The sequence below is a fragment of the Triturus cristatus genome, chromosome 5_1 (assembly GCF_964204655.1).
Source record: "Triturus cristatus chromosome 5_1, aTriCri1.1, whole genome shotgun sequence".
Lineage (NCBI taxonomy): Eukaryota > Metazoa > Chordata > Amphibia > Caudata > Salamandridae > Triturus > Triturus cristatus.
This window is the reverse complement of record NC_140587.1, coordinates 58,464,090-58,477,446: the sequence shown is the minus strand read 5'-3', so window position 1 is coordinate 58,477,446 and position 13,357 is coordinate 58,464,090. Positions and strand designations below refer to the sequence as shown.

Here is a 13,357-nt window from a genome sequence, read left to right as displayed (position 1 = left end):
TACAGAAATGTTCTAAATGTCAATACTTCATACTATATAATGATATACGAAAAATAATCCACAGTTTAGCTTTCTTCTGTGTTTAAACTGTTTCCTTGAAATGATGAGGTGAATTACATATCCTTCCATTCAGGGTCTGGCTCACAAACGTTTTGTGTAACAAAGAGGTATTTGAGTGCGCCAAAAAGCTGTTTCCGCTCCTAAGTCCACATCCCTAGTCATGAAGTTCGGGTTTTTGAAATTGGACGGCATAATGCACCCACGCTGGAAGGAAATCCAACTAGCCTGGTGCATTTTTAAGTCCATGGCAAGGCAGACGGAGGCAGTCATAACCAGGAGGCAATAGACTCCTCCTCACACGCCTGAATCCCGGTGCCACTGCTCCTGCTGCACTCATGAAAGCTGTGGCCTTGCATACATTAATACTAAGGCCCTGATTAAAAGTCTGACGGACAGATATTCCCAGGAGCATTATTACTCTGTCTTATCAAAACTGTCCAGGTTTTTCCAGTTCTCAGATGTTCTGGGTGAGGGAAAATGAGACCTGATGAAAATCGAGCAGGTAAAATCACACGGGCCGGGTCCTCGGACTGTAGGAGGCCCCGGGTCCACCCTCTCCTACGTCACAGTGAGCGCAGAATGCTCCCTCACGTGGGCCACAGACTTGACACTCACTCCATCCCTAACACCGCCACCCCCTCCCCTCCTGCCACGCACGGGCCCCCCACTTCCATGTGTTACCTGGTCAGAGCAGGTGGTAAACCGAAACGGAAGAATTCATTTAGATGGAAAAGGGACTTAAGTACAGATCGCGACCCTAAAAAATACAGGTTTACGGGCTGCAGCACGCACCAGACCAGAGGCAGTCGGATGCTATCGTAATGTTTACCTGCTGATCCTGCCTCCGTGCGACTTATTTCAACGTCCAGTGAACTCCGGTGCCCATTATCGAGGCACCAATATCATTTTTGCGGCAATGCGTGGCGGGCAGCGCAAACTAAAGCAACATAACTGCCGTGCCGCTCACTCAGCGAGAGTAATGGATACACTGTTAGTTGCACTCACGTGACCCCACCGCGTCACGTGAATGCCTTGCCGGCTGGCCCGCAGCAGAGGGTCTAATAATGAATGCTCATTGCTGCAGCCAGCGCAGCAATGAGCAGTGAGTGACTATTGTACTGAGTGCAGTACAAAAAATCGGCCCCCCGCCCCAAACCGGCCCCTGGCCCAAAAACCGGCCCCCACCCCTGGCAGCCTACCGGGGGATTGCCCGGTGCCCGGCATTGTCAGTCCGGGCCTGGTTTTACTTCCATTAAGCTTTAGGCAGTTAGCGTTCATCCAGTGGTCTACCTGGGACATACATTGATTAAAGCGAGCCGCGGTTTCCTCCAGATTGCTTGAGATGGATACTACAATCTGGGTATCGTCCGCGTAGGAAACCAGTGAGGAGCCAAACGGCCTGATGACATCAGCTAAGGGGGTGACATATAGATTGCACAAAGTAGGGCTCAGTGAGGAGCCCTGCGGCACCCCACATGGAAGTGTGAACTGTTCTGAACGGGAATCGCCGATCTGAACAAATTGCAGCCTGTTGTTTATGCAGGATTTGATCAGGCTTAATGCTGTATTATTAACTCCCACCTTTTGTAGCCTTTTGATGAGAATATCGTGGTTCACGGTGTCAATGGCCGCCGAAAGATCCAATAGGATCAAGGCGGCCTTTGCACCGGAGTCCAGCGTGGAGCGCAGCTCCTCTGCTGCCATAACCAGGGCAGTCTCCGTGACGTGCCCTTGCCGGAAACCATATTGTGAGGAATCCAGTAGATCTTCCGAGGACACAAAGGCAGTGAGTTGAGAGTTTAAGATCTTTTCCAAGACCTTAGCTGGAAAAGGGATCCTCGCTGAGGGTCTATAGCTATTGTGGTCACTGGGATCCAGATTAGATGTTTTTTAATAGGGGAAGGATAGAAACCTTTTTCCACGCCTCTGGAAAAACACCAGACTTGAGAATCTCATTAAAAAGTAGGCTAAGCTGCTCACTGATGTCATTAGATGCCAGTTGGAATATTTTGGGAGGGCATGGGTGTGAAGGTGCCCCTGATTTAACTGATCTAACTATATGAGCGATCTGTTCTGCATTAGGTGAGACAAAGGAGTTCAGACTCTGATCAGGACGTAGGGAAGATGTGGTGGGGTGATCGACTTGAGGATCAATACCCTTGTCTGTAAGGGCGTCAAAGATGGACATTACCTTGTCCCTAAAAAACCTGAGAGTCGATTGCAGAATGCCGCACTGTTATTCGTTGTCGGTGGGGCGGGTAATGTTACTAATTCCTTCAGGGTAGAAAAAAGTATTTTGCTTGAGTTGCCTGCTTGTCTAATTTTTTCTGTGAAGTAGGCACTTTTTTGTCCAAGATCATTTTTTTATATGTGCTCAGAGACTGTGTTTTTTTCCGCCTCCTCGTGGTTTTTTCTCCAGAGTCTCTCTGCTTTCCTGCAGAGTTGCTTTTGAACACGTAATGTGTCACAAAACCAAGGTTCTGACTTCTTCATGCGCTTACTAGTAAGGGTTTTTTCTGGAGCTAGAGTGTTTACTACCGCTTCAACCCAATTGCTGAAGTTGTTAGTGGCTGCATTTGCCTCGGGCATTAAATTCGGTTTGGAAGATGCTAGTGCTAGTTGCAGCTGCTGTGAGCAGATGTTATTCCAATTTCGCCCTTTGAATGTCCTATAGGTGGAATGAGGGCGTGTAAGATGGTGAGATGATGTAAGTACAAACAAAATGGCCTTATGGTCTGACCATGGGATCAGCAGGACCTCCTGTACTTTCAGTAGGGGATTAGATGTGAATATGCCATCTAGGGTGGGTTGAATGCTTAGCCAGCTGTTGCATCGAGGCGCTGGCCATCCGCTCTAGGAGTGAGACTGTATATTGGTCGTTTATATTTTCTAAGTGGTAATTGAAATCCTGTGAATCCGTGCTGGATTCAATGATATGACTAATTATCTCTTCACATTTATTTTTGGCCCCTGGTGGTCTATACAGCAATGTACCATTACATTTGTAGTTATCGCTTACAGTGATTCTGAATGAGAGCAATTCATTGAAGAGCTTTTTACCAGTAATGTGTCCTTGATAATAATCACTAGTCCGCCTCCCCGCTTGTCCTGTCTATCGTTTCTGATTAATATATAACCTTGAGGAATGGCTAAGGACAATTCAGGATCGGAGGCACTGTCTGCCCACGTTTCAGTGGCAAAAGCCATGTCAATCTTGTGTGCTGCAAGCAGCTCTGCGAATTCGATATTGGGTTTGATCAGGGAGTGTACGTTCAGGAGTAATCTTAGGAATGACTTGTGCGAAGGTGTTTGCAGGTGAGGAGCCTGATTCGTGCTTGAACACCCTTTTACTTTAGTAAAAAGGAAGTCTGTGTCGCAGTATGGACACGCCTTTGGCTCCTTCAAAGGATCTAGCTGCAGGTAGAGATCTTTCATAGGTGAGTTAAGGCTTAGAAGCATATTTCTTGTGTAACTTAATCTAGGCCCCAATATTAGTGGAAAATGGACAGGGGGAGTGGCCCTGGGCCCGGTCGAGGCGCGGACGGGCGCAGACGGGCTTGACTTTGGCGCGCCGGCAGGGCACCCGCTGCGCGCGTCCGCTCCAGCATGCTGCTTATGTAGCAGTGAGTCGGAAGTCTCGCACAAGCACCAGCTGTCCCCTGCGCTGGAAGTGAAAGCAGAGTATGTCAGGTCCACTTGCCCTCCACAACAAACGGCACAAGCCGCGGAAAGATAAAAACAATGCGCCAGATTTAGGTCTCACATAAAAATAAAGATAAAACGGGAGAGACAGTTCAGCTGGTAGCACTGGTAGCACTGTTAACAAGTGCCTAATGGTTAACAAGTGCCTAAATAGTAGCGACAAAAGTTTAAGAACGTAGCAGTTGCGCTGCGATAAGAGTGAGAGTGGTGAGCGAGCGAGCGGGAGATTTGGCAGAAATCTACCGCTGGTGTCTGCGCGTCTGCTCCGGCATGCTGCTTATGTAGCAGTGAGTCTGAAGTCTCGCACAAGCACCAGCTGTCCCCTGCGCCGGAAGTGAAAGCAGAGTATGTCCGGTCCAATTGCCCTCCACAACAAACGGCACAAGCCGCGGTCGAACAGGGCAGGGGCGGGTAACTGCTGCTGCAAAAACAGTGATACCAAGTGGAGTCTTGTCGCAAGCGCGGCGCAACTCCAGCAATGCTCAGGGGCGCCCTATGCCTAACTTGCTGCGTCATTCCTTACGCCTGCTTCAAGCAGGTGTAGGGTTTTGAAGCAGCAAGGACGTAAAAGTAACTCCGTGAAATCTTGTAGATTTCATGGCGTCACTTTTATGGGGCTTCCTTGCGATGAAACACCCACCCTGCATACGTTCTACCTGACGCAGGTATAATGTGGCGCAGGGCTTTACAACGTGACACATCTCACTAGATGCATCACGTTGTAAATCTGTTGCATGGTGGCGCATTGTTTACGATGACGCTGCATCACAGAAGTGATGCAACAGTGACGTAAACATGTCGCAAGGGGCTTGTAAATTTGCCCCCAGATTTTTAGCTTATGGCAGAGTTCCAGATGTGAGGAGGAGGCCCTAATGTTTAGTGGCAGCTATGTAGGAGAGGCTCAACTGCCCGATCTTGTTTTCTAGAGGCATTGGGATGTGTGCAAATATGAGCCGGGATGAGCGAAGGAGACTGGAAGGGTTCAAAAAGCAAATGTGATTGGTATCCTGGGCCGGTGTTATGAAATGCCTTTAAAGTGTGGGTGAGGAGTCTGAATTGTGTTCGTTTGTGTGTTGGGAGCCAGTGGAGCTCCTTTAGATGTGGTGTGATGTGAGTCCAGAGTGGAAGGCAGAGAGTGATTCTGGCCACCTAGTTCTAAATAATATGCAGCGTCCTGGTGAGTGTTTTGTTTAACCCGGCATAGAGAGTGTTCCCGCAGAGGACCTTGCTTGTTTCAAGGGCAAGTTCAACAGTTTTCTGGCTGCTGATTGGGAGCCAATTGAAAATCTTCCTAAGCATCTTCAGGATACTCAAACATGAGTTGGAGACAACATTGACTTGGACAGTCATGTTGAGTCTGTTATTGCTGATGTTCCCTGGTCCTTGGCCCAGGTGGTGGGCATCTGTCCTAGCTCTGGTGGCCACCTGGAGTTCCATGGTCAAGTGCTATTCCTGAAGATCACTATTTTGGTCCTGTCAGTGTTCACCATTAGTCAGTCGGTCTTCTTTCAGTTGACAATGCCAGTTATGTAGGTACTGAATTTGATCCAGATACAGGGCATCTTGTCTGTGTAAGAGAGAATGAATTGAGTGTCATCGGCATAGAAGAGGACGCTAATGTCATGGGAGTGTATGATGCTGTCTACAGGGATCATGTATGCATTGAAGAGGGACAGGATGAGGGAGGATCGTTGGCGAACTCAGCAGATTAGATCACAGGCATCCCAAGAGTATGGTGCCAGACTGACTGACTGACTGGGTCCTTCCAGTCAGGAAGGAGCAGATCCATCAGAGTGTGTGTCCTTGGATTCTGATGTTGTGTAGGCATTGTATGAGGGTGGGGTTGGAAACCATGTCAAGTTCTGCAGAGAAATCCAGGCGGTTGACGGCCACTGTGTCTCCTCTTTCCAGTCATTTGTATATCACCCCTGGTGGTCATAAGGGCAGTTTCTGTGCTGTGGTTGAATCTGAAACCAAACTGAGGATATCGAGGAGTTGGTGGTCATTGTGATAATCAGTGAGGTGTCTGTTGATAATTTTCTCTAAGACCTTTGCTTGGAATGTAAGCAAGATTGGTCTGTATTTGGCGAATGTTGAAGAGCACACAGAGGGTTTCTTCAACAATGGAAATACAGTTGTGTAATTCCAAGCATCTATGAAGGTCACGGAAAAGGTGGAGGCATTCAGAATGGGTGTGAGATTTGCACTGATGGGTAGCAGTCCTTTGGAGTAGGGGTGGTTAAGACACTGGTCCCATGGGGTCCCTGTGTGCATGGACTTCATAGTGGCAGTGGTTTCCTCTGGGGTGATGACGAGCCATATGGTTAGCATTGGTTGTTTGGATAGGATCAGGAGGCATTTGGCGAGGTCTGTTGGGTCTGGTCCAGGTTGAAGTTGCTGTAAATGGTGGTGATTTTGTGGCTGATGAAGTGAGAGAGGTTGTTGCAAAGGTCCTGTGATGATGCGATCGAGTTGGAAGTGGCGGCTGGTGAGGTCAGATCTTTCAGAATTGCAAAGATTTCGCTTCTGGTGGTGCTGGCATTGTTGCAGTCCATCACAGTGGCACGTTTGGTGGCTCCTCATTTGAAAGTGGGTCTGAAACTCCCCCAATTGGCATGGTTTCAGTACCATATGGACTTTTCTTTTCAGAAGGTTCCCTTTTTTCTCCTCGGAAACCTGGGACCCTCAGAATATCCTGTTTCGCTTTCTCAACTTCCCCTCCCCCACTCGGTGATCTAGCTTTACCACTAGATTGATAGAGCTCGAGCAGTCTTCAGGTGGATCCACAGTATGAGAGGGGATGTCTTTACAGCCATCACAAAGGCCACAGTAGAACAATTAAGTTTTTTTATCCTAATTTGTCTCGGATACTAATCTATGAAAATGTGTGATATATGTATGTAAGTCCTTATTTCCTTGTCTTAAAATGGGCAACTCCTTTTCATAAGCATACATGAAGGTGTGTTTGGCGAACAATCTATGCATCCTTTCTTTGAATGCCATGAAGATATACAGAGAATAGGATCATCATCCTTGACTAGAGGAACTTCCCAAATAGCTGTGTTTCTTGCAAGATAGGATATGACAAATGTCACTTTTGCATTATCGTCCAAAAAGGTGGTTGGCCTACAAATGAATTGGAGATGGCATTGACTAATAAAAACCTTACATTTCAAATTGTCCCCACGAAAGCACTCTGGAGCTGCATAGGGTACAGGCCTTGCAGTGAGAACTGTCCAGTCACTGATGGTGTGCTTGTGGATTTGGCTGGGGCCAAAAGTTGGTAGGAAGAGTGAACTTGCTAGGTGTAACAGAGGGACATGACTTCTGGGGAGAGCACATGGTCTTTTCTCCAAGCATCTGTCTTTGGTTTGTTTCCTACCAACTCAGATTTCAGGACTTGATTTTTGTGTTTCATTGCCTGCTTGAACTGCTGCTAGAGCGCTATCCAGGTCATCATGGTAGGACCAGGAGGAGTAGTGGGCATTTTTGCTCAGGCAGATGAAAGTTTGTGGCCCTGGCTTTCTGACAAGTTTCAACTCACCTGAAGATCCAGGAGTCTGCGGGAGTGAAGAGAGTCCACCAAAACCCTCTGAGACTGACCCTCAACACAAGGATAGCTACAGTGTCGGCAATTAGTCCCAGGTGGAAGTGAGTTGGGGTTTAGTAAAGGGACAACATGAAGAATCCCTCATCTACAGATTTGTGTCTGGAATGATCACCTTTGTCAGGGTTTTCAATGGAACTCAGACAGCGCTCTGTAGGGTTTTCCTTTCCTGCTTCTTTTGTTTGAGACACAAGATAAGCATGAATTGATTCACTAATTCACTCCTTTAATTACATGCACACATTTCATTTGACTTTCTATCAGCATTCACTCCTTTGTGCATACAATGCTCTCTGTCAAATCATAGGGGTCTCTGTCTTTCTTGTTTTGAAAGTTCAAACACTGTTTTTGGTGTCCAGGCATAGTAAAGCCTTATTTTCTACTTAAAACACTATGGACCACAAAACGTTTCTTTAAGATAACCCTCTTATGTTGGAACTGTAATGCTGCTACCGGGGACCTCTATCATGTTCTATTCTACTTCATTAAGGTTTCCTCCTTTTGTGACAGTGTGTTTGACTTTATTTATACCATCTGTTGTGTCCTCCTTAACAAGGATTTTCTATTACTAATTCAAGGATTTCTAGACCCTCACATCCAAACACAGAATGATAGACTCCTAGTGGACATATTACTGACATCGACTTGTAAGTTGATACTAGCCAACTGGAAAAACACAGCCGCCTCCTCCTTTAAGGTCTGGCTCAACTGGATCTCTTTCTTAAGAGGTACAGATAATGTCTCTCTTCAAAATTCCCCTTGGAAATATCAAAATAACAGGGTATGGTCCTCTCTGGACACTTACTTCTGTATGACAAAACCTCCCTAAACCCCCACAGATCAGCGGCTATCTCCCTCCTTGTGCTCGGGGTGGGGGTGGTCTCCTGGTTTTGGATGTTGGTTTAACTTTTTACCCTCCCACTCCCATAATCTGTGTGCCCACTTTATATCTTTGTATCTTTATGCTCTTTAAAGATGGGCCAGTCAAACGCCTACACTTGTTTGTTACCGCTAAATGTGTCATTCTCTGGTTGTAATCTGCTTATACTTGACCGTTGGAAACTGTTCCTACTATTGGATGGCAAGAGGTCATTCAGTGAACCACTTTATAATTTCCTTCTGGTTTCTTTTCAATATTTGCAGTACTTTGTATATTTTATATTGTTTTTGCTTTTCATTTTGTTTGTTTCCTTCTTACGAAAGAATCTATAGAGGGTCATCCGACTGCACATGTTGTCTGAACATTAGGTTTCTTGCTACAAACCTGTATCACAATTGTTTTCCCTCTGTTATGCTTTGTTTTTGAAAACCTAATAAAAACTTTTTGAACTAAAAAAAACCCCACTATGGACCAAAGAACAATCCTTATCCAAGATGTATTCCAAGGTTGACTTTCTAAGTTAGCAAAAAGCATTAGGAAATGAAGCCAAGTACAGGTATTTCTAGGTTCAATGTACTGAACTTGAGTTTGTTGCGAGGAGTCTTTCTAGTCAAAATAACATTTACTTAAGTCTCTTTCTTTGTCTTGTCAGGACGAGGAAACCAGATGTTTCAGCAACATGGCACAGAATCAGGAGCCTGGAAAATGTAAGTGGGAGCCCAAGAACTGGAAGTATTCCTGGCCTGGTGTCTTGAAGCAAAAAAGGCTTTTAGCAATGATCAAAGAATTTATAGTAATGCACCTAAAATGGCCACAGCGTTTCAAAGGAGTTCAAAATTTTGTGGGATTTCAGGTCCCACCTTCTGAAGCAGATGTAGCCTTGCATGGGGACAAAAAGGAGGCCTTTACAGTGGGGAGAGTGAGGAAAGGACAAGGTGGTCAATTTAGGAGTGGGGAAACTGGGACAGAGATTTGGTGGTACCCACACATCCACAAGACTTCTCTTGATGAGAGAGTACGAGAGTAGGGGGGCAAGTGTTTTCTTCTTGTGCTTCTTCTTCTTGGGCATACCTGAGTGTTTGGATTGGGATGACAATCTTTCTTGGGAATGGCCTTTGGACCAAGAATGCATGTTCTCGGCTTCGACCGGGACCAAGCCTTCCAAAGTTTTTCCACGGTGCTCGGTGAGATAGAGATTGGATTTTGTGGTTCCGGGTGGCCTTCTTGTTCATCCAAGCTCAGTCGTTGCACCACTTTTAGTGATGCGAGGAGCCCAGACACTAGAGACAGACCTCCCCAGGCTCCATCACTGACATCTGCTTCTGGTAATTCTTACAGGGTTCAAAACGTGTCAACTTAGGGGAAAATATGTCAATGCCCTCCCCTGACACTCCATCAAACAAAATAAATCTTCTGTCAGGTGACCAAAATCGATGGATTGATCTCTGGATCTGCGTCAGAAGGCATGGAAATAAAGGAACTGATGTTGATGCTTGCAGATGGTGGATAGATTATGGCCCTTCCATAATGGGGTGGACCTGGCAACATGTCTCCTACTGGCACACAAGGGAATTGCTGAGAAAAACATTCTGGATGGCCTCTAGTATGTGGGGTTATTCACACAGTGAGGTATCTGTGATAGAAGTATCCATTAGAAATAGTGTTATCGTAAGACTATCTTAAAATGCATACTGTTACCCCTTGAAAATTAGGGAATGGGCCATTATATTTGGTTTCACGCACATGAACAAGATGTGAAAGCTTCTGGAATTATGTGAAAAGTATTTATACATATTGTAATCTCCCATGAAATAAAGCAAATTCAACACTCATCTGGTCCATTGCGAAAAGGTAACACTTGAAAAATGGGGTATACAAGATATTATAGAAATGCATGAGCTGTAATATTTGGTATCCCTCACCACGTCAAACTGTACACAGGTTAAGTGTTAATCCATGAAAAGAAGGGACTAGATAGTTCATTTCATTTGCTAGTCCCCTCAATTACAGGGTGAGGAAGCTTTCAAAATAATATAAAAAGTATTGAAACATAGAATCTCCAATGAGATAAATGGCAATTTCAACTGGACACTCGCTAAAAGGTAACCCTTGAAAAGTAGCAGTTAGTGATATTGTAAAAAACATGAGTTGCAATATTTAGTATCCTCCGTACACACAGAACACGGGAACCACATGGAATAGCGTAGTTTGCTCGAATAATACTTAATTTGTATAGCCAATATAAAGCCATGTCAAACTGAATCACTGTAGGTGTTTTCCCTTGATAATTTGGGATTACCAAATATTATAGCATGGTATGGATCATTATGTATGGTATATCCCACAGGAAAAGAATGTGGGATCTTGTGGAATGATATAGTAAGTAGATAAACGTAATGTCCTATGAAGTTAAAGCAATTTCAACCATTTTGCCTGGGGATGCAAGATATTATAACAATATATCAACCATACATTTTTGTATCCCCATATATAAATGTCATGGAAAACTCATGGAAAGATGTAGTTTTGCCAGAATAATACTGTATTCACCTGGCAAACATAGAACCATGTCAAACTGTATACTGGGAAGTGCTAACCCTTGAAAAGTAGGGAATGCCAAATATTATAGCATGGAATGGGCCACTATGTTTGAAATTCCCAACAGGAACTGGGTGCGAAAGCGTATGGAATAATATAAACAGTACGTAAGCATACTAAAATGTCCTATGATTTAAAAGGCAATTTCTACAAGTCCGACGCTAAAATGCAACACTTGAAAAGCTGAGGATGCACAATTTTATAGCAATATATCAGCTGTGATCTTTAGTATCGCCATACACAAAAGATAACGTTGAAAAGGTGGAGTTTGGCTGAATAATAAATACTGTATTCATACAGCGAACATCAGTTGATGTCACATTGTAACAGTGTAAGAGTTAACTCTTGATACCTGGGGGATACCAAAAATTATTGCACCTGTACAAGTCATCATATTTCATATTGCCCCAAAGCGTGTATAAACAGTGCAATCACTTACAAAATATAAGATAACTGGTCTACGGTTAAATATAGAGGATACAAGATATTATAGTTATGCATGAGCTGTAATATTTGGTATCCCCATGCAAAAAGATATTGGAAAACACAATGAAGGTAGCAGTTTGTCAGAAACATATTGTATTCACCTAGCTAAAAACAAACCATTACAAATTGCTTCCTAGTAACCTTTGAAATCTGGGGAGATACCAAATATTATAAATGTGTATGGCCCATAATATTTGAGCAATAATGTAAAACATTGTGGAATAATATAAAAAGTGCCTGAAGACACTGTAATCGCCTATCGAGTAAAAAGCAACTTCAACTAACCTATGACTAAAAAGTAGGGGATGGGTGATATTACAGCAATGTATCAGCTACAATATTTGGCAGCCGCAAACAAAAAATATTGGAAAACAAAAGGAAGGGTAGAGTTTGGGTCAGGAAATACTGTAATTACGTATACATCGTAAGACAAGATTTTATAGCAATGGATGAGCTATATTGTTTGTTATTCCCAGACAAGAAGTTACTAAAACACAAGGAAGGGTGCAATTTAACAGAAAGATATTGTATTCACCCATCCAACATTGGACAATGTCAAATTGTATCCCGGTAGCTCTTAACCCTTGAAATTTAGGGGATACTGTAGGAAGCTCGCTCTGTATATACTATACCAAAATGAGGTATAGTGCACTCACAGAGTCCAGTGGAACCCCAAAGGTAGGCAGAGGTAAAGGTAGATAGCACCTTACTCTCTATTTATAGTAGTGTGGTCGAGCAGTAAGGCTGTATCAGAGAGAGGGTAGTGTTAAGCATTTGTTGTACACACTCAGGCATGAAATGATGTCACACACTCAAAGAGTGAACTCAGACCAATTTGTTTGTATCAAAAATATTATGTTCGAGGCATATGAGCTGCAGATTACACACTGTGCATAGATCGCCATCTAGTGTTGGGCCCGGATGTTTGCACTTGTTTTTGTCTTGGAAAGTCTTTGGAAGTCACGAGGTATGTGACTCCTCCTTTGGATCATAGTGCGCATGGGCTTCGGCTCCATCCTCAGATTGTTTTTTTCCGCCATCGGGCTCGGATGTGTTCTCGTGTTCCAGCTCGGAACCGTTAACGGTTTCTCATCGACGCGCAATCCTTCCCATCTCAACTGTATTGTTTCGATCGCGTTTCCAACCATACGCTCCCTTCCACTCAAAGTCTTCGATTCCGGTCATTGACGAAGGCCTTTGGGCCGTCCAGGGCCTCATCTCCGGCTCATGGAAAGGACGCCATTTAAAAAGTGTCCTCGATTGTGGGTCGCAGTTTCCCCACACCGACCTACATGAGGTGTGCAACCTCTTCCTCTCACTGGAGCACGAGGCCAGGGACTGTCCAGCTTGTGCCTCCTTCCGCTCCAAAAAGACCATCCGGGACCGACGAGCTCGAAGAACAATGGCGCGCTCGTCATCTTCGATCCTCGACATCATCTTTCAAGAGGGCGTTGATGTTCCGGAGCAGGGTCCAGTCGAGGAAGCCATCATCAGCGCCTCCGAAGCAGACGATTCAGACGTCGAAGACATCACTCCAGCTCAAAGGGGCCGTGAGTACAGACGTCGACCCCGACCCACCCACCCCCTCCACAATGTCGAAAAATGCTTCGGTACCACCCCATCTTCGGGCCCAAGTGCACGCCGACACACTGCTTCCCATGCCCCGCCTTCGGGCCCGATAAAGAAGCCTGCAAAGCCTTTAGGCGACTCGGGCTCGAGTCAGCCTACCCTCGGTACCGACAAGCCAACTCCGGCACCGAAGAAAAAGACTTCTTTGACATCATCCACGCCGACCGCTGCTCCCACACCGAAGCACTCGGCATTGAAGGTCGGCACCAGCTGTTCAGCACTGACAACACCCTCGAAGCCGTCTAAAAGCCGCCCACCGAAAGGCCCCGACACTTCCAAACAGAAAACCTTGGAACCGAAAAAACGGGACCGGGTTCCAACTCTCAAAGACACTGCAAAACCACACGGTTCCAAGACTAGAACCGCTACCGAGGCGACGCCCTAAAAACGTACGG

General features: G+C 45.2%; 1 protein-coding gene across 2 annotated transcripts in view; it reads left to right on the top strand.

Moving 5' to 3' along the window:
• Positions 1 to 13,357, top strand: part of LOC146830170 (uncharacterized) — a 356,937-nt gene that overhangs the window by 153,872 nt on the left and 189,708 nt on the right. For both annotated transcript variants that reach the window (XM_085604414.1, XM_085604413.1), the window contains one exon: positions 8,902 to 8,956. In XM_085604414.1, coding sequence (XP_085460540.1) covers positions 8,902 to 8,956 — 55 coding nt within the window. The remainder of the gene's footprint in view (positions 1 to 8,901; positions 8,957 to 13,357) is intronic.